Below are 19,916 nucleotides of genomic sequence, written 5' to 3' on the forward strand. Positions count from 1 at the left end.
CATAAGTTTTCAGCTCATTTTGGTAAAAACCTAGGAGTGCAGTTGCTGGATCGTATGGTAAAATTATGTTTAATTTTCTAAGAAACTGCCAATTTGTCTTCCAAAGTGGTGGGATCATTCTGCATTCCCATCAGCAATGAATAAGAGTTCCTGTTGCTCCACATCCTTGCCAGCATTTGGTGTTAGTATTTTAGATTTTAGCCAGTCTAATTTGTATGTAGTGGTATATCACTGTTTTAATTTGCAATTCCCTAATGACAGGCGATGTTGAGATTCTTTTCATACGCTATTTGCCATATGTGTATCTTCTTCAGCGAAGTGGCTATTCAGATCCTTTGCCCATTTTAAAAATTTGGGCATTTATTTTCTTATTGTTGAGTTTTTAAAATTCTTTGCATATTTCAGATATAAAAATTCTTCGTATATTTGTACCTTTATCAGATATGTATTTGATAATTAATTTCTTCCAGCCTGTGACTTGCCTTTTCATTTTCTTAACAGTGTCTTTCACAGAACAGAAGTTTTAATTTTAATAAAGTTCAACTTATAAATTTTTATTTCACTGGTCATGCTTTTGGTGTTGCATCTAAAAACTCATTGGCAAACCCAAGGCCATCTGGATTTTCTCCTGTGTTATCTTCTAGAAGACTTATAGTTTTGCATGGTACATTCTGGTCTATGACTCATTTCAAGTTAATTTTGTGTAAGGTGTAAGGTCCATGTCACTTTTTTCATGTGTGCATATCCAGTTGCTCCAGTACTATTTATAAAAAAGACTACCCCCTTTCCACTGAATTGCCTTCGCTTCTTTGTCAAAAATCAGTTGACTATATTTTTAAGGGTCTATTTCTGGGCTCTCTATTCTGTTCCATTGATATATTTGTCAGTTCTCTTGCCATTACCATACTGCCTTAATTACCATCTTTATAGTATGTCTTGAAGTTGGGTGATGTCAGTCTTTTGACTTTGTCCTTCTTCTGTATTGTGTTGGCTATTATGGCTATTTTGCCTTTCCTGTAAAATTTATAGTCATTTTATTGATAGCTACAAAATAATTTACTAGGAATTTGCTTTAGATTAAATTGATCTATACTTTATCTACAAATCAAGTGAGAAAGAACTGACATCTTAACAATATTGAGTCTTCTTATCCATGAACATGGAATATCTTTTTATTTAGACATTCTTTGATTTATTTGATCAGCTTTGCAGTTTTCTTCATATAGATCTTGTACATATCTTGTCAGATTTATACATAAGTATTTCATTTTTTGATGCTAATGTAGGCAGTATTGTGTTTTCCATTTTAAATTCCAATTATTTATTGTTGGTATAGAGGAAAACAATTGACTTTTGTACATTAACCTTGTATTCTGCAAACTTGCCATAATCACTTATGAATTCCAGGAATTTGTCAATTATTTGAGATGTTCTACATAGGTAATTATATCATCTGTCAACAAAGACAGTTGTATTTCTTTCTTCCCAATAACTTTAATTTCTTTTTCTGGTATTATTGCAATTGGCTAGGACTTCCAGTACAATGTTGAATTAGAGTGGTGAGAGGGACATACTTTCCTTGTTCCTGATCTTGGGAGAAAGCATCTAGCTTCTCATCATTATATATAATGTTACCTACAGGCATTTTATAGATATTCTTTATCAAGTTGAGAACATTTCCTCCATTTCTAGTTTCCTGAGAGTATTTATCATGAGAAGCTGTTGGATTTTGTCAAATATTTTTTCTGCATCTATTGTTATGATAATATGATTTTTATTCTTTAGACTGTTCATGCCATGGACTACATTAATTGATTTTTGAATGTTGAACTAGTCTTGCATACCTTAAATAAATCTCACTTGGCTGTAGTATATAATTCTTTTTATACATTTTTGAATATAATCTGCTAATATTTTATTGAGGATTTTTGCATGTGTGGTCACAAGAGATATTAGTCTGTAGTTTTCCTTTCTTGTAATGCATTTGTCTGCTTTTGGTGTTTGGATAATGCTGGGATCACTGGATGAGTTAAAACATGTTTCCTCTGCTTTTTTTTTCAGAAGAGATTGCAAATTCTTTGGGATATTTTAGTAGAAAATATGTATGTCTTTTCTTGTTTTTCTTTTACTGAAGTGACTAGTATTTCCATACTATATTGAAGAAGAGTGGTGAGAATGGACATTGCTGCATTGTTTTCTGATCTTAGGAGGAAAACATTCAGTCTTTCACCTTTACACATTTGTTAGCTGTAGGATTTTGTAGATGCTCTTTAACAAACTGAGGTGATTCTCCTTATTTCTAACTTGTTTAGATTTCTATCAAGAATGGGTGTTAAATACTATTTCTGAGCTTCGTATAATTTTTCTTCTTTAGCCTGTGGATTACATTGATTGCTTTTCAAATGTTGAACTAGCTGTGCAATCTAGAATTAATCTCACTTGGTCATGATATAGTATTGATTTTATACATTTGTGGATTCAATTGCCAATATTTTGTTGAGGATTTTTGAGCCTATGTTCATGAGAGATATCAGTCTGTAGTTTTTTTTGTTTTGTTTTGTTTTTTTGTACAATCTTTGCCCGGTTTTGGTATTAGGGCAATATTAGACTCAGAGAATAACCTGGGAATTGTTCTCTCTCCTATTTCCTGAAAGAGATTATGTAAAATTGGTGTTAATTCTTCTTTAAATATTTGGTAGAATTTTCCAGTGAAACCATCTAGGCCTAAAGATTTCACTTTGTGAAACTTATAAAATTATGAATTCAACTTCTATAATAGTTATTGAGCTATTCAATTATGTATTTCATCTTGGTTAAGTTTGGTTTAATCACCTTTGATTGTTAATTTAGATGTCAGTATTTCTCACATTTACTAAACAAATGACTATAGCAACATTTGAAAAAAGCAAATGACTTTAGTTTAGTGCCCTGACATAATATATACAAAATCCACAGACAGTTTTATAGGCAAAAGTTCTGCAAGAGCAGGCAAGTGGTACATCTTAGAATGTAAAAGAAAAAAAAATAGAAAAGGCAGAGTGTATGTGAGAAGAGCGTCTCGCAGGTGATATTTGGGGATGCTGTGTCACTCAATGGTAAGGAAGCTGTTACTGATGGCTGTTATTGTGCAGCACCAACATGACCCTGAGTTGATTTTATATAGTTAAGCCTTGTATAAGAATGCAAAAGAGATAAAATGGGTATATTGCCATTGTCCCTGAAATGGATGACTATGAGTGGGGACCAAGGTCAACAGACATTTTGCCTACTATGTTTAGAAGGCATTCAAAGTGTCTGAGACATTTCAGCTCACAACAATGAAATCAGTCAACCAGAGAGCTAGAATTTCAGAGTTATAGTATGCCCCAGTTCAAGAGTTTGTAATTAATAGCACATATGCTTAATCGAATCCAAGTACAGCAAAAAAAAAAAATTCATTATAAATAATTATTTTATCATCTTAGTAAAAGGCAAACTTGTCTAAGGCCCTCAGAAAACTAGCAGATTCAACACCAGTCAAACCTCATTATCTCCACACCTCTGCCTCCTGGGTTCAAGCGATTCTCCTGCCTCAGCCTCCCGAGTAGCTGGGACTACAGGAGCCACCACACCCAGCTAATTTTTTGTATTTTTAATAGAGGTGGGGTTTCACCATGTTAGCCAGGATGGTCTCGATCTCCTGACCTTGTGATCTGCCTGCCTTGGCCTCCCAAAGTGCTGGGATTACAGGCATGAGCCACCACGCCTGGCCAAGCTTCAAAATTTTTATAGTGGGACCTAGAGAATTAAGGAGTCATTGACTTAAAAAGGAGATTTCCATTAGAAAGTTTGATTGAGTGATGATAATAAATTTTACATAGATAAGTTTGCTGTCTAAGGATATCATACTAGATGTTTATATTTACAATAAATTCCTCAGAGGTAGGAAATATGCCTTACTTGGTTTAGTAGTGTCTCTACTGCCTAAGCCAGAATAAGTCCTTAATAACTTTTAAAAATTATTTGTTGAATTGAAACTGTGAAGCAGACGTTTTGAAATGAGAGTGTAGAGGGAGAAGAACAGAGCATGGGCTCTTTTCATCTGAATCTAATCGACATGGTTTGGTGCAGCCTAACAATGGGAAGAGCTAGGAATGAGAAAAGTCCATTGAACTCTTAAGAGAGGTAACATAATATATAGAAAAAAAAGTACTTGGTGAGAAGTCAGGAAATTTGGGTTCCAGTCCCAGTCCTACAGTCTTAGGTAAGTTATTTCATTTTTCTGGATTTCTCTGTTTATAAAACGTGGGCATTGGATTAAGTAATATTTAACAATCTTTTAACCTCCAATGTCAAGAGTTAAAAAGACTGGTGACCTTCACAGGAGAGGACTTATTTGTTGAGTTTTCTATCCTTCACAAAAGAAGAAAAAGTGATTTCAGTATTTTCAAATGGGCTTCTTTTAGAAAAGAGCGAGCTTGAGAGCAAGCGCAATGCTTTAGTCCACCCTGTGTCCTCCACATTTCTCAGCATGGCTAGCATTCAGCAGTCATTCTCAATGCTGGTCAGGTTGTCTCCAGAGATGTTGCTGGCTTTCATCTTCAACGACTTCCCCTCCTTTAGTAGCTTTGTCCTCTTGTTGGAGAGTTCACTGACTCAAGTTAGAAGTGACCTCAGTTATATAACAGTTGTTTTCAAGAAACTTCCACACACATACACAAAAGTGGTCTAAAACTGTTCTTATTCTCACATTTTGGACTGTAATTACATGACAACAAATCCCATTAAAATAAAAATGTCATTAAGAAAGAAGAGTCCCATATCCAAGTCAATAGCCGTTACTTCGAATATATTCACTACTATAAAATTTCAGAGCAATTCAAGAATTGGATAGTCCTTTTGGTGTGGAGATAATGCAAATTAAAATAAACAACTGATTGTTAATCTTTTTGGGAGAGAATGAATATGTATTTCTAAATTAGAGTATTTAATAAGAATATAAAGATACATTTTCTTGGCTATAGGCTACTTTTGATATATGAAGATGTCTGAACAAAAGTATATGAACAGTTGCCAATTAATATATGTCTAATATAGGCAGATATTCAAACAAGCATTGAGCAATGTTATATAAATGCTGGCAGGGTAACTTGCTCCATTATTAGATAAATTTTGAAGACGCTATTTAAATTTCAGTCATGAAACAATCAGTGCCAATCTGATCAAATGATTGCCAAAGTTAGCACTAACCATAGTAGAGAAGCATTTGAGGAAAACGTAAAAATGTTATTTTCTGTGTCTCAGATTCTCTTATTGCTGCTTGAACTCTAATTTGAATACCTTCTTCTCAGAAAAAGGCCACAATTAGAAGAGCAACAGGGTTTCATGTGGCAGGAAGAAAGTAGTACTGTCATATCCCATCAATCCTCTAAGCACCCAATCTTAGAGAAAATTCATTGCACTCTCTTCTGCCAACTCCAAAAGAGATTTTCCCAAGAAATGAGTTTCAGGCGATTTTAGTTCCCATCACTACTGTCCATTTGTCATAACTGAAAAAAAATCCATTATATTACAAAAAGATTCGGTTATCCAGTATTTGCTAATTATGATTGAGACCAGAAACATACAAAGTTTCAAAGAAAACAATTGAAGAGAACATCTGAAAGTAATTTCCCTCCATTCTTTGTTGTTCTGCTACTCACGGCAAATCTTCCAAACTGGAGGCTTCATGTCTTGGATCCAAAAGATCATAACCACATTCATTGTAGATTTCCAAATAGGAAATGTGCGTTGTATATATTTTGCTGCTGTCCTGATTGGAAAAGGGAAAGGTATTATTTATCAGTTATAACAATGATTCTGCTTAGATGAAGATGAACACATTTAGCACTCAGTTTCCTCATAGTTTCTCTCTTTTTCTCTCACTTTACATGGTTTACATTTTCAGTTCATGACACTTTCAAGTTGCCAGTTACCATATGCATGAAGCTTTTTTTAATGGCCAACACCCATGATTACAAGCAACTTCAGTCTGTTATTTTTTATTGGTTCCACATTATACATAAAAAGTCAATACACACTTACAATGAGCCAACTTGGTTGCAGAACTGTATAACACACCATTTTGTTTACTTTCCAGACCAAAAAAAGGTTACTAAAAAAAATAAACATATTCTGTGAATAGTCTATTCATAAAAAAGAACACAGATCATTACTTTGGTTTAAAAATTTTAGGAGCAAAATAGTTTCCATCTTTAATCATACTTCTTTTTCTACTTTTCTAATATTCAATATTTTCTGATGACATAAATAGATAACAATGAAAGTGACATCCAGAGGATAGAAAATAGTTGATTAGTCAGGTATGAGTGGACATTAATAGTTCACTGCCAATACCTCACCTGTGGAGTTAATTTTCCTGGCCCAAGAGGGCAAATCAGAGATGTTTAGCTATTAGATAGAGAGAAATGTTTTTGGTGGGTCATTGCTGAAATGCAATGACATAGGCATCAATGTAATGAGGCTAAAAGTAAAGGTGCCTGGTCCTAGTCTCAATTCTGCCAATAGACAAAAATGACCCATTCCCTTTGAGGTGGAATAAAATAAGGAATTTTTTCAACTCTTCAGAAAGTTCAGTTTTCAATACAAAATATCAAACAATAGCACCTTCTTTTTGTTCCCCCAAAAATACAAATGCTTCCATTTCTGCAAATATTATCATGCTTCTTATAAGAGGAGAGTATATTTGGGTCTTGTGGCAAGCAGGTTGCCAGGGTGTCAGAGTGTATACTAATGAAGAATTTGCTTAGGATGACTTTCCTGATTGATTCTCACCCATTTCCAAGACAATCCATTTAATAGGTTTTGTTCAAAGGGAGAGAGGACCAAGTCACAGAGATAGGAGAGAGAATAGTGGCCTATAAATAAAAAGCTGGACTCCTACTCTAACTAGAGGTGAGCCTCTACCATGTCAGGCCTTCGTTTTCAAACCCATTAAAGTGAGGAAGTTGGCTAATAAATCCCTATCTGTTCTTCAGTGTAAAATGAATGATTCTTTGGTTCTAAAATGGCTCCAATTATCCAAATAAAGATACTGTCATTTCAGAAAAACAAAATTATAAATGAACAATTAAAGCAACTCTCAGCCTTCCATGACTATAATAAATACACTCAAGCTACAGCTGAAATTCTATATTCTGGTGTTCTGTGAAGGTGACAACATGGACCGAATTACCAAGCGATTTTTTTTCAGTGTAATGCTGAAAATTCTTCTGATGTGGATGACTCTAATGCTTATCCCAACAAATGGCCTATTGATTACATTAGTATCCTAGTTTAGTAAAGGTACTATTTCAATATAATTCTTTGGGTTATAACTTGGCTTAGCACAGGTATCAGAGACTATAAACACTAAAAAGACTTTGTGTGGCTGTTAGTCTAATCCAATGTTTCTAAAATATTCCATGGAATACTCCTGGAAAACAGAGTTCCATGGTCAATATATACATAAACTCTGTCCCTCTCTGCAGCATGTCAAAGGCCCTAGGGGATATTCTGGCAACATTCTGAGATCCTGTTTAAACCAACATATTTTTAAAATTTATCCAAAATATCTGAAATAACCCAGAGATTATGATTTGAGAGTTTAGTATACATTTCTGAGTTCTTCTTAGCATCAGATAAGAACTGAGTTTGAATATTGAAACTCCATTCATAACAGAATAATCCCAAACCCTTATCCTCAGTTGTTTCACCATAAAAATGGGGATAATAGCCCTGATCTTGCATTCTGTTGTAACAGAGAAATAAGATTCTATATTTAAAATCTTACAAAAGTGTGTGGCCCATAACAGATATCAACGAATCATTGTTGCTGCTGTTGCTATTATTATTGCTGTAGTTATTGTTTTTATTATTATTTCTAGAAGCCTTCAAATGGAGAATTCAGTATATGAATATAAAAGGAAAGGAAAATAAAAGCAAAAAGGACAGCCAACTTGTATGTTTATCTGCAGTGGAGAACATCTCTTCTTCCAGAAGTTACAATAAATCATAAAACGTCAGGAAAACGGCAGGTCCACTGCCCTGAGGTGATAGGGATAATGTCTTTGGCTCTTTCAGCTTCTGCGTTTTCTGGACTTTCATTGGAAAATACACTTAAAATTCACTGAGCTATGTGGCAAGCTACCTTTCCTTATTACTCCTTTTTAGTGTTTAGGATTGCCAGACTGTAATGTAACACACATGTTTCCTGCAGACAGCCTTTTCTCCTGCCCCAAAACAAGTTTGAAACTCACAATACTCAAAAATAATGAGAGTGATTTCTAAAATAAATGGCATCAATTTTCTTCTCTTAAAATCAGTGAAAATGTGCTCCTGGCATACTCATAGACATTTCAGGACCCAGTATGCACTGGGCTCTTACTGTATCTTGAAATGAAGACTTTGCATAGGTCAAATGTTTCCTTTAAGAATTCTAGAGAGCTCCATGTACCTCTCTAAGGCAATCAGCTGGGGATCTCTGAGTACTAAGCTGCATTTTCCAGCTATACAATATGAACAAACTTCATGATGCACTTCAAGTTGCTTGACCAGTTTCACCGCAGCTGTTTGATTATAATGAATGTGTTATGCCCCATCATGAAAATATGTTCATTTACAAAGAGTTACTCTGGCTTTAAACTGCTCCAATGGGCTCGCTACAAGTCCAGGAAGTTATTTAGGATCGTTCAGAATGAAATGGAGTTTACGGTAATGTCAATGACAAACAGATCTAAAACAATGAACCTGACAAATGGTAAGTACTAAGGAGACATTTAGACATTTGGATCTGTACTTTAGTAACCATAGACAAAAATTTTAAAGGGACAAAAAATATTTTCCTTTGGGAGAGGATGAGTTTATTCTATTTAACTTAATCATGGATTTGGCTTCATTTGTTTTGAGAGTTTGAAGGGTTCTCTGAAATTGGTCAGGGATCACTTGGCCACATTAATATCCATATATGGATATTACTGGCTGTGATCATAACTATCATGTATTGAGCATATACTGTGTGCAAGAATCTGGACAATATCTTTAAACACAGTATGTTCAGCCCCTCAGAGCAATCCATAAGACTGAGGCATTAAGTAACCGCCCCAAGGCCACATGCTGTAAGCAGTACACTTTCTCAGAACCAGGTTGACCTGTACCTCCAGTGATCTTTCTAAGACAAAAGGATTCCACATTAGGCCACAGCAATGAAAACTATTAGGAATTATATTCCCAGGTTGTGAAATGTGGGAACAAAACAGGCAATGTCAGAAATAAGTGAGTAAATGAAAAAAGGGCTTTGGATCCAACATATATGCTATACTCAATCCTTTCTCATCCAAATTTTCTGGCATGCAAAGCTGGCATGTTTGAGCTAGAGAAAGATGAGCTGAACTAATGGATAATTGCTACTTTATGGATGGCAATTAGAATTATGCAGATCTCAGCAATTTCTTCTCATCTTTGCAACTCAAAATGCAAACAATATACAGTCAAGAAATTTTGGAGTGACTGTTATATTGACCTAGTTAAGACATGTATTATACAGAAGTAATACAACCAAGGAATTGCTGGAACTAGTAGGGACACTGGAGATTCTCTAATACAATTCAATCTCTGCTTTCACAGAAGGGAAAACCGAAACTCAGAGAAGGTATGTGACTCATTACGGGGAATTTGTTTGAACACAACCAACAAAATAAAGCCAGTCCGAGGTATAGAAGCAATATACATAATGGCACAAAGCACAGAGTTAGGCATCAGGTGGACTTGGGATAGAACTCCACATCAGCTACTTACAGGATGTGGGCCCAGAGGAAAATATTTAACCTGAGGCTCAGTATTCCCAACTGTGAAATGGGAAGTTGCATTATATGTTATATCAAATACTGGTAAAACTGATAAAGCTACTGGCATTTTGAGGCACTCAATAAATGATACATATAATCTAGATAGATAACCCTTTTTTACAATGATAATAATTACAACGGTATTTGTACTTTGGTAAATTCCTCTGGGCTTCTATCAAGTGTAAAATAGTAACAATTATACTATCCTGTTTAGTGTTTCAGTAGCTAAAAGAAAGATCTGCTTTGATAAGAAGACATTCCTCAGTTTCTTGAGGAATATAAGATATTAGTTGGTAAAAGGTGTTGTCTGCTCTTTCAACCTTCGTGCGTATATCAGAAGGAACTCTCCTTGAGCCTTTGCTGAAATAGCAGCCCTTTAATGAGAAGTACCTTCTTAATTTTCACTTGTACAGCAAAATCCCAACCTCTCCTTAAAGGTAAAGGCCAAAGTTATGACACAATAAGACTTTATCATTTATACACAATAAAATACATGTCATAATAAATTTCCTGCTTTCAGTATATTTTTGCTGAATATATCAAATACAAAATGATATGAATGAAAAGTTTCATACCTTTTGTAACTGTTCAAAAATGTATGACAGTGTCCTTGGGATAATGCCTCTGTCACTGTAACGCTCTGCACCCCCTGTGATAGTGAATGTCTTCCCGCTGCCTGTTTGCCCATATGCAAAGATGGTACCATTGTAACCTGCCAGGACACTGCAATAAAGAAATGACACACTTTTAATATCAACATGGCTAACTGCATATGAATTAAATGGCTTGTATTCTAATAACAATCTTATTAAACACTATTAAAAAAAACTTTATAGAAATATCTATTAAAAATTTATATATGTGAATATCTAGCTAGAATTTACATTTTTATCTAGGAACAGCAGCACATCAATCCTGCTCTCTAAGAAAGGATGTGTAACGCAAATGGAGTTCAGTCATCTTAAATATATTCTTCATCTTTTAGTACACACTGGACTTGAATCAAAGAATATATTGAAAAAAAGTTCTGGGGAAACAATACCTGTAATTTGGCAAACTGTCAACCTGACACCTGGTACCTCACATGGTGTAAACACTCACAATAGTAGTTACTTCGTAGAACAGGAGGAACACACTCTGCTTGCCACCATATACCTTGCAATGTAATTCCCTACTTAATACTAAGCACCAACTGAAAATCCTCTAGGATTTCCCCTCCTCTCTTTTCTTGGAATGACTTTTTGGTAGAAGATGCTAGTCCATATATATTCTTCAGCCCTGCAGAGCGGCCCTTGATTTGATGGTGGTCTTAAGAACCCAAAGGCTGGATCTTCTCAGCCTTTGAAGAGCACCACCTGTAATATAAGCTTTTATAAATATGCATGAAATGATGTAGACTTTCAAAACTGTGTCTTTAATCTATGCTACATGGAACAGTAAACTTTTGTAGCTTTATGTTCGTTTTTTGATACAAGTGGCTCCTTGATCTCTGAGATGTTTTCATTAAACCAGCTATGATGACATCAGCTATTGGTCCCCATGTTGTGCGTGGATTTTTTGATAGATGGCTCCTCTGAGTTCAGCCCTCACTGTTCATATTAGAATTCCTCCCTATTACTTCTGTCAACATCCTATCTACAGTTCTATGTTTCATATGCTTTCATGCCTGTGTGTTGAGTGATCTATCATTATAAGGGTCCCCTAAAACACACAGGTTTGACTGGAGATTATTCTGAAGTGGTCACTTACGACCACCTTATGCAACTATTAAACTTATGACCACCTTATGCAACTATTAAACTAACAATAATATCTTCAGCAACAAGTCAATGCATCTGTTGCTGTGTAGGTAGAAAGTGTTGTTGGTGCTTACAAATTTAATGGACTTAGTACAGGGAATGCGCAAGAAAGTATTGTAACTGTGTGATTCAATGTTCTACTTTTGAGGAGTGTAATCACTTTTCTTCGTGTGTCTTTACATGGAGACAATATACTGTTGAAATTCTCAATTTCTAAGATGTTGGAACTATGACGAAATTAGATATATAATTACAGAATCTTTTTCCTCAACAGAATTTGTTACCAATGAAACATTGATGTCCCATTAGCAATATCATTTGGATATATGATATTTCTTGGCCATAAATGCTCTAGGTAAATGAAGTCTAAAATTTTAAATATCTAATCTTAAACATTTTATTGATTCTTGATAGAAAGAATAGATGTAAAATATTCTAGGCATTATCTGTCTTGAAAAACACCATGGAATACTCTGCAGCCATAAAAATTGATGAGTTCATGTCCTTTGTAGGGACATGGATGAAGCTGGAAACCATCATTCTCAGCAAACTATCGCAAGGGCAAAAAACCAAACACCACATGTCCTCACTCATAGGTGGGAATTGAACATGAGAACACATGGACACAGGAAGGGGAACATCACACACCGGGGACTGTTGTGGGGTGGGGGGATGGGGGAGGGATAGCATTAGGAGATATACCTAATGTTAAATAACAAGTTAATGGGTGCAGCACACCAACATGGCACATGTATACAAATGTAACTAACCTGCACGTTGTGCACCTGTACCCTAAAACTTAAAGTATAATATATTAAAAAAAAGCCACTGCCAAGGAAACAAAAAAAAGAAAAAAATACAGAGCACAAATTAATATTTTCATTTTGATATAGATATAGACTATGAAAAGTGAGTAGGTAGTACACTACGTTGGCATCTGCTAAGTGTTATGTCTACTTTTTTATGCTAAAATCTTCTTTCTCACTGCCAGTTGTCCTAGTATGTCTGTCTTTAATATGTTCTCCCCCCTACCCCCATCTACTGTGGGATGGAAAACCAGATGACATAGCTTCATAGAACACTGTAAAATAAAAAGGGTAAGGCTTGACCTATATATACTCCCATGGCTATTTATTTATTACATTGCTACAATTAAACATTAAATAAGGAAATGTAATCAGGCAAAATTTGTCTCCAGTCCCTTCTGTAGAGCCTCCATTCCAACTCAGTCTTGTAACCACTCTTCAATGGACACTAGGCCTTTTCATGTGCTTCTGGTCTCATGTGTCCTAAGGAAAAATACTAGTTAAAAATAAAGAAAGAGAAATAGTGCTGTAATGAACTTTGAAAATCCATTACTCCACAAGAACAATAATACCAGTGGCAAAAACTGTCAAAATCAACTTTTTCAGAACTCTGGAAATTATCCAAAGGCTCACACCAATCCAAGAAGTGTTTATCTAAGACAAACAGCTAAGCTCAGTAGGAACCATGAGCTTTGTGGTATTTTAACTTCAACATTCCCAGCACCTCTCCCTAGCTCCATGGTAGCCTTCAAAAACAACAGCCTTGAAACATTGGAGCTGTGAAATCCAGCAGCCTAGCAACCACTGTAGGGGGCAGTATGGATTTGGGGCTCCTCAAAATGCCCCATCCTCAAAGAGCTGCCACTCTCTGACTCGTCTGGGAGCTCTCTGGAAAAGCTCCACTCACGGTACTTGTCTTTGTTAGACCTGATTCAGAGTTCACTCAGTGTGAGCAGCCCTGTCCTCGGGGTGTTTGTTGAAAAAAAATTAGTGGCAAGTGTTTAACATCACAGCTGGCAAAGCTGCAATGCCAGTGAAGTAAACAAGAACGTAACCAAAAACTTAGAAAAACCTGAGAAATGTGTATAAGGGGTTTCAAAAAACTCTAATGTATTCCTGGGAATTGGGAAGGACACACACAGAAAAGACCTGAGAAGGGCATTATAACTCACCTCTGGCTGGCCTTTAGACTGCACAAACAGAAAGTGAGAAGAAAGAGAGTGTTACAAACTTCCTCAGCATTGAAGGTATGCCCCAACAAACATGTAGGGACCCTTGTATGTAGGCTGGGAGATGGAGGAGTTCAAGGAATTTAAGGAAATTTATTTCATTATCTTGCCTAAATTTACTGGCTAGTTTGTTGACGATAAATTTGCTCAGTTTTTGTTTATCTTGGAATGTCTTAATTTCTTCTTCATTTTTGAGAATAATATTGCCAGACATAGAAGTCTCTATTTGCACATGACATAATCTTGTATATAGAAAATACTAAGGAATTTACTATAAAATTATGGGAAGTAAGAAACAAGTTCAGCAGGATTGTAGGGTACAAGTCTTAACACTGTGTAGATGGCAATATTCCCTAAACTGATCTACATTTGTGCGATTTCTATCAAAATTCAAGCTGGCTTATTTGCAGAAATTGACAATATTCTTATAAAATTTATACGGAAAGTCAAGGGACACAGAATAGCTAAAACAATCTTGAAAAGAAAGAACAAAGGTAGATGACTCACACATCCCTATTTCAAAACCTACTACAAAGCTAGAATAATTAAGACAGAGGGATACTGGCATAAGGCCATACATATGGATCAATAAAATAAAATTAAGAATCCAGAAATAGACCCTTATATTTATGATCAGTTGATTTTCAACAAGGGTGCCAACACTATTCAATGGAGGAAAGAATGGTCTTTTTAACAAATGATCCTTAGACAACTGGATATCCACATGCAAAAGAATAAAGCTGGACCTCTACCTCAGGCCATGTACAAAAATTAACTCAAAACGAATCACAGACCTAATGTAAGAGATAAAACTTAAAAGAAAATCTTGCAAGAAAACTTAGGAGTAAATCTTCATGAGCTAAATTAGGCAATGTTTTTTAGATATGACATCAAAAGCACAAAGAGCCAAAGGAAAAAAATAAGCTGCACTTCATCAAAATTAAAAATTTTGTGTTTCAAAAGACACAATCAAGTAAGTGAAAAGACAACACAATGGAGATAATGTATGCAAATCATATCTATCTGGCAAGGGACTTGTCATCATATCCATAATCCATAACATACAAAGAAATCTTACAACTCAATAATAAGAAGACAAACAATCTAATTAAAAAGTGGGCAACAGATTTGAACAGACGTTTCTCTAAAAAGAAATGCAAATGGCCAATAACATGAAAAGATGCTCAACATCATTAGTCATTAGGGAAATGCAAATCAAAATCACAATAAGATGCAATTTCACACCCACTAGTATGGCTAAAACAAAAAAAAAGAGACAATGAGAAGTGCTGGTGACAATGTGGACAAATTGGAACCTTCATACATTGTTGCTGGAAATGTAAAATGGTACAGCTTCTTTGGAAAACAGTCTTAACAGTTCCTCAAAATGTAAACCTAGTATTGCCATATGACCCGGCTAGGTGTATACCCAGCAGTATTAAAAACATGTGTCCACACAAAAAATTTGTAGTGAATGTTCACAACAGCATTATTCATTATTTAGCCAAAAAGTGGAAACAACACAAAGTGACCGTCAGCTGATGAGTGGATAAACAAGATGTACTGTATCCATTCCATGGGATATTATTTGGCAAGGAGAAGGCAGTACTGATACATGCTACAATAAGGATAAAACTTGAAAACACATTAAATTTTAAAAAGCCAGTCAAAAAAGGTGATATATTGTGATTCTATTTCTAGAAAATGTTCAGGATAAGAAAATCCCATAAAGATAGAAAGTAGGTTAGTGTTAGACAGGGGCTAGAAGGAAGGGAAAATGGAGAGTGACTGCTAATGGCTATGGTACAGAGCTTCTTTTTGGGGGTAATGAAAAGGTTTTAAAATTAAATAATGGTGATTGATGGTGGCACATTTGTACTAAAAACAACTAAATTGCATGCTTTAAAGAGTAAATGTTTTAGTATTTGAATTACATCTCAACAAAGCTGTTGTAACAATAAAATAGTAAAGAAGAGTCTATACTCACTTGTTAATAACCAGATGTGTATACTATCTTTTCAGTAGTATTTTTTAAAGACAGAGAGAAGGGTAATTAATAAAAGGAATGAAAAGCTAATGATACATTTCAGCAATGAAGAGTGAGATAAACATTTTTGTTCAGAAGTATTTCTGAACTTCCTAAAATCAACAATGCAGGCTACTGCTTAATTCATCTCAGCTAGAGACAGTCCTAATATGTAAATAAATCAACCCTTTATAAACCCAGAGTTTGATGATCAGAGGAAATTTCCATTGTAGAAATTCTCTCCTTCCTTCTGCAAAATGCACTTTTCCTAGAAGTTTAAATTATGAAGCTAAGGTAGTTTGTCATTTCTTATCTTTTAATATTTGTATGAATAAAACAAAAATAAAGCCTCAACCCTTTTGGAGATTATAAACTGAAATGTCACTCCAGACACAACACATTTACATGCTAGAAAAAAATACAAGTCATTTTAAAGTTTAGTTTTTCCATTTGTATTACTCTTTGTTTAACTAGGCTCCAAGTAGAAGACTGTCTGGAGGATCTGCACAAAGTGAGACTTCATTTTGTTTACCTCCAGATGCAAAGGCTTTAAGAACCTCAAGATACAGCCTTGCATTCCAGGGATGAAGCCAACTTGATCATGGTGGATAAGCTTTTTGATGTGCTGCTGGATTCAGTTTGCCAGTATTTTATTGAGGATTTTTGCATCGATGTTCATCAGGGATATTGGTCTAAAATTCTCTTTTTTTGTTGTGTCTCTGCTAGGCTTTGGTATCAGGATGATGCTGGCCTCATAAAATGAGTTAGGGAGGATTCCCTCTTTTTCTATTGATTGGAATAGTTTCAGAAGGAATGGTACCAGCTCCTGGATTAAGAAAATGTGGCACATATATACCATGGAATACTATGCGGCCATAAAAAATGATGAGTTCATGTCCTTTGTAGGGACATGGATGAAGCTGGAAACCAGCATTCTCAGCAAACTATCGCAAGGACAAAAAACCAAACACCACATGTCCTCACTCATAGGTGGGAATTGAACAATGAGAACACTTGGACACTGGGTGGGGAACATCACACACCGGGGCTTGTTGTTGGGTGGGGGCAGGGGGGAGGGATAGCATTAGGAGATATACCTAATGTAAATGATGAGTTAATGGGTGCAGCACACCAACATGGCACATGTATACATATGTAACAAACCTGCACGTTGTGCACATGTACCCTAGAACTTAACGTACAAGAAAAAATATATATATATAAAATAAATAAATAAAGATGAGAAAATGGAGCCTCAGAGAGGTAAAAAAAAAAAAAAGAATCTCAAGATACAATGTCTAAATGAAAGTAATCAACAACAAATCATTATTGTAGTAATAATTTAGTTCACTAAACCAAAAAACAAGACATGAATTATAGTCCCTCAAAGAGACAGCATAGTTGAAAAAAAAAAAGAAACAAAATATAGTAATACGATCATGGATTTTATAATTGATGTCAGCAGAGGTCTTCTAACTACATTTTGTCCACCCAAAGAATTCCCTCCAAGGTATTTCTGAAAAACAGTTACACAAACTATGCTTAGACAGGACCAGGTTGGACTTAGAGAACTGGGCAGGGCTGATTTCATTTTTGAGAGGGGAGGGGCAGGTGAAGCAGCACCTTAAAAGTTTAGTCTTAGTTTAATAGTTAAGTTTAAGAGTTTAGCTTTAGAAAAATTAAAAATCAAAGGCAAATACATTTTATATGTATTTAAAAACAGTTGTTAGAAGCAAAACGTACTAGTTCACTCAGAAAACACAAACAAAACAATTGGTACTAAGGACAAATTTTTTAAGCTAATAGAAATATGCTATATACATGTTTAATCTGACAAAAAATCTTTGCATAAATCAATACAACTAATTTGGAACAGAATGAAAATTAAGCTCCCCTATTTTAAATACACAGTTCCGCCTTATCCATACTTGCCTTTCACACAGTTCTGAGATCCCGAGTAAGTGAAACTCAGTTATTTTGAAATCCCCAGAGCAGTTAACTTCTGTCTACTGTAACCCTCTTTCTAGAATAAAGTCTCTCAATCCCTCATAAGCAGTCCCAAGGGGCAACTGGATCTTTTATAGAGAAATATGGTAAATGACTCTTAACTGTTTCACTTTCAGAATATCTCACAGTGCATAAATTCAGTAGCTTAAATTTTAGAGATTTCAACCAAAAACAATAGCAATTCATAATTAGCACAATTAACACAACTCAGTTTTGCCATATATAAAAATAATCTTCTCATTGGTTAAGCCAAATGAACATGGAACTTGTAAAATTTCCAGCAAGATTTTGATCACGGGGCATTTCCTGTGCTGCAAAGAAGGGAGAAAAAAATGTGAGGAGGCTGACACTTCTGGGGAATTTAAGAGAATAGTAGACTTTGAGAGGTCTGTTTTTCTGCCTAGCAAGCTTTCTTAGTCCCTCTTATGGTAATAGGCTCCCAGTCTCCTTCTACAAGCTCAGGAGGGGCAGGCAGGTGTATGGACCCCATGACTCAGGCCTGGCCAGTCATACCACTTGATCCCATCTTGGTTCCTCCAACCACTGTCCCACCTGTAACAGCTATTATATCATTACAAGAAGCTGGTGACATGACTCAAGCCGAGCAAAAAAGAGTGTCTTTGTGTCTCCTGTATAGATTTTGAGGAGAAAATAAGTTTTATTTTTACTGGGGTCCCTACTAGAGGCCGTATCCCCTGCCCTTCAGCACAAGGAAGCAGGGCCACGTAAAGTTCAGATGGGTGAAGGATTATGGCTATGTCAGGAACCCAGGTCAAACAGTGAAGGCCCTGATTTTTTTTTTTTTTTTTTTTTTTGAGACAGAGTCTCCCTCTGTCACCCAGGCTGGAGTGCAATGGTGCGATCTCGGCTCACTGCAACCTCTGCCTCCCGGGTTCAGTTCAAGTGATTCTCCTGCCTCAGTTTCCTGAGTAGCTGGGATTGCAGGCATCCGCCATTATGCCCAGCTAATTTTGGTATTTTTGTAGAGACGGGGTTTCACCATGTTGGCCAGGCTGGTCTTGAACTCCTGAACTCAGGTGATCCACCCACCTCAACCTCTCAAAGTGCTGGGATTACAGGCATGAGCCACCAAGCCCAGCTAATGTTTTTTAACTTTCTTTCTTTTTTTTTTTTTTTTTTTTTTTTTTTTGAGACAGGGTCTTACTCTGTCCACCAGGCTGGAGTGCAGTGGCATGATCTTGGCTCACTGCAAACTCTGCCTCCCGGGTTCAAGCGATTCTCTTGCCTCAGCCTCCCGAGTAGCTGGGACTACAGGCAACTGCCACCATGCCCAGCTAATTTTTGTATTTTTAGTAGAGATGGGGGGCGGGGGGGTGCCTCACCATGTTGGCCAGGCTGGTCTCGAACTCCTGACCTTAGGTGATCCACCCACCTTGGCCTCCCAAAGTGTTGGGATTACAGGCATGAGCCACCATGTCCAGCCAAGGGCCTTGATTTTTATATCACTCCCTTCAGTTCTTCTTTGAGCTAAACCAGTTATGTGAGACAAGAAATCCTCTCTGCTTTGAGTTGGAATTCAGTTACATGCAACCAAGAGAATCATAATTATTGCAAAGTTTCCAGAGTGATCTGAAAGACATCTCTTAGTCCTTGATTTACAGCAAGGATCTCAAGCTGGCAGTAAAACTTGCCTACAGGAATGTTTAAACTTAACTAAATTTGAATGCCTTTTTGCGAGACATGTTCTTCAGTTTGCTGTGGTCCCCAACATTCCCTAACATCTTAGAATCAACTGCTTCCTAAAGGTATGTTACTTGCCTAGACTTGAAAGCAGGACTGCATCACTGCATAATCACAGTGCAGTCCATGCAAATGCCGGTGCCCCCTCACCTTTGTGCAGTGCCTAGCCATTTGTGTAGGCCACTGTGAAGCATGTCCCCTGGAGGTGTACAACATAGAAGTCCTGCGTAAAGGCATGTGAGTTTAGTTCCCCTAGTTTAGATACTGTCCTTTCTAAAAGCATGTTTTGGCCCAGGGCAGTGGCTTATGCCTGTAATCCTAGCACAGGAGGCAGATGGATTGCTTCAGCCCAGGAGTTTGAGACCAGCCTGGTCAACATAGCAAGATCCTGTCTCTGCCAAAAAAAAAAAAAAAAAAAAATTAGTTGGGTGTGTGGTGTGCTCCTGGAGTCCTAGCTACTCGAGAGGCTAAGGTGGGAGGATCAC

The 19,916-nt window shown here is 36.2% G+C and overlaps 1 protein-coding gene across 5 annotated transcripts in view; it reads right to left on the bottom strand.

Moving 5' to 3' along the window:
* The window catches only part of KIF6 (kinesin family member 6), a 380,981-nt gene that overhangs the window by 285,410 nt on the left and 75,655 nt on the right, over window positions 1–19,916 (bottom strand). For 4 of the 5 annotated variants that reach the window (XR_008680633.1, XM_055390330.2, XM_055390331.2 and 1 more), the window contains exons 4-5: window positions 10,439–10,586; window positions 5,682–5,791 (exon numbers count right to left, since the gene is read on the bottom strand). Coding sequence is in view for 3 of the 5 variants with exons in the window: in XM_055390330.2 (XP_055246305.1) it covers window positions 5,682–5,791; window positions 10,439–10,586 (258 nt within the window). In the remaining 2 variants the exon portion in view is untranslated. Of the gene's footprint in view, window positions 1–5,681; window positions 5,792–10,438; window positions 10,587–19,916 lie in introns of those variants that run through there. The other variant, XM_031012602.3, reaches the window with a different exon arrangement.

The sequence above is a fragment of the Gorilla gorilla genome, chromosome 5 (genome assembly GCF_029281585.2).
Source record: "Gorilla gorilla gorilla isolate KB3781 chromosome 5, NHGRI_mGorGor1-v2.1_pri, whole genome shotgun sequence".
Lineage (NCBI taxonomy): Eukaryota > Metazoa > Chordata > Mammalia > Primates > Hominidae > Gorilla > Gorilla gorilla.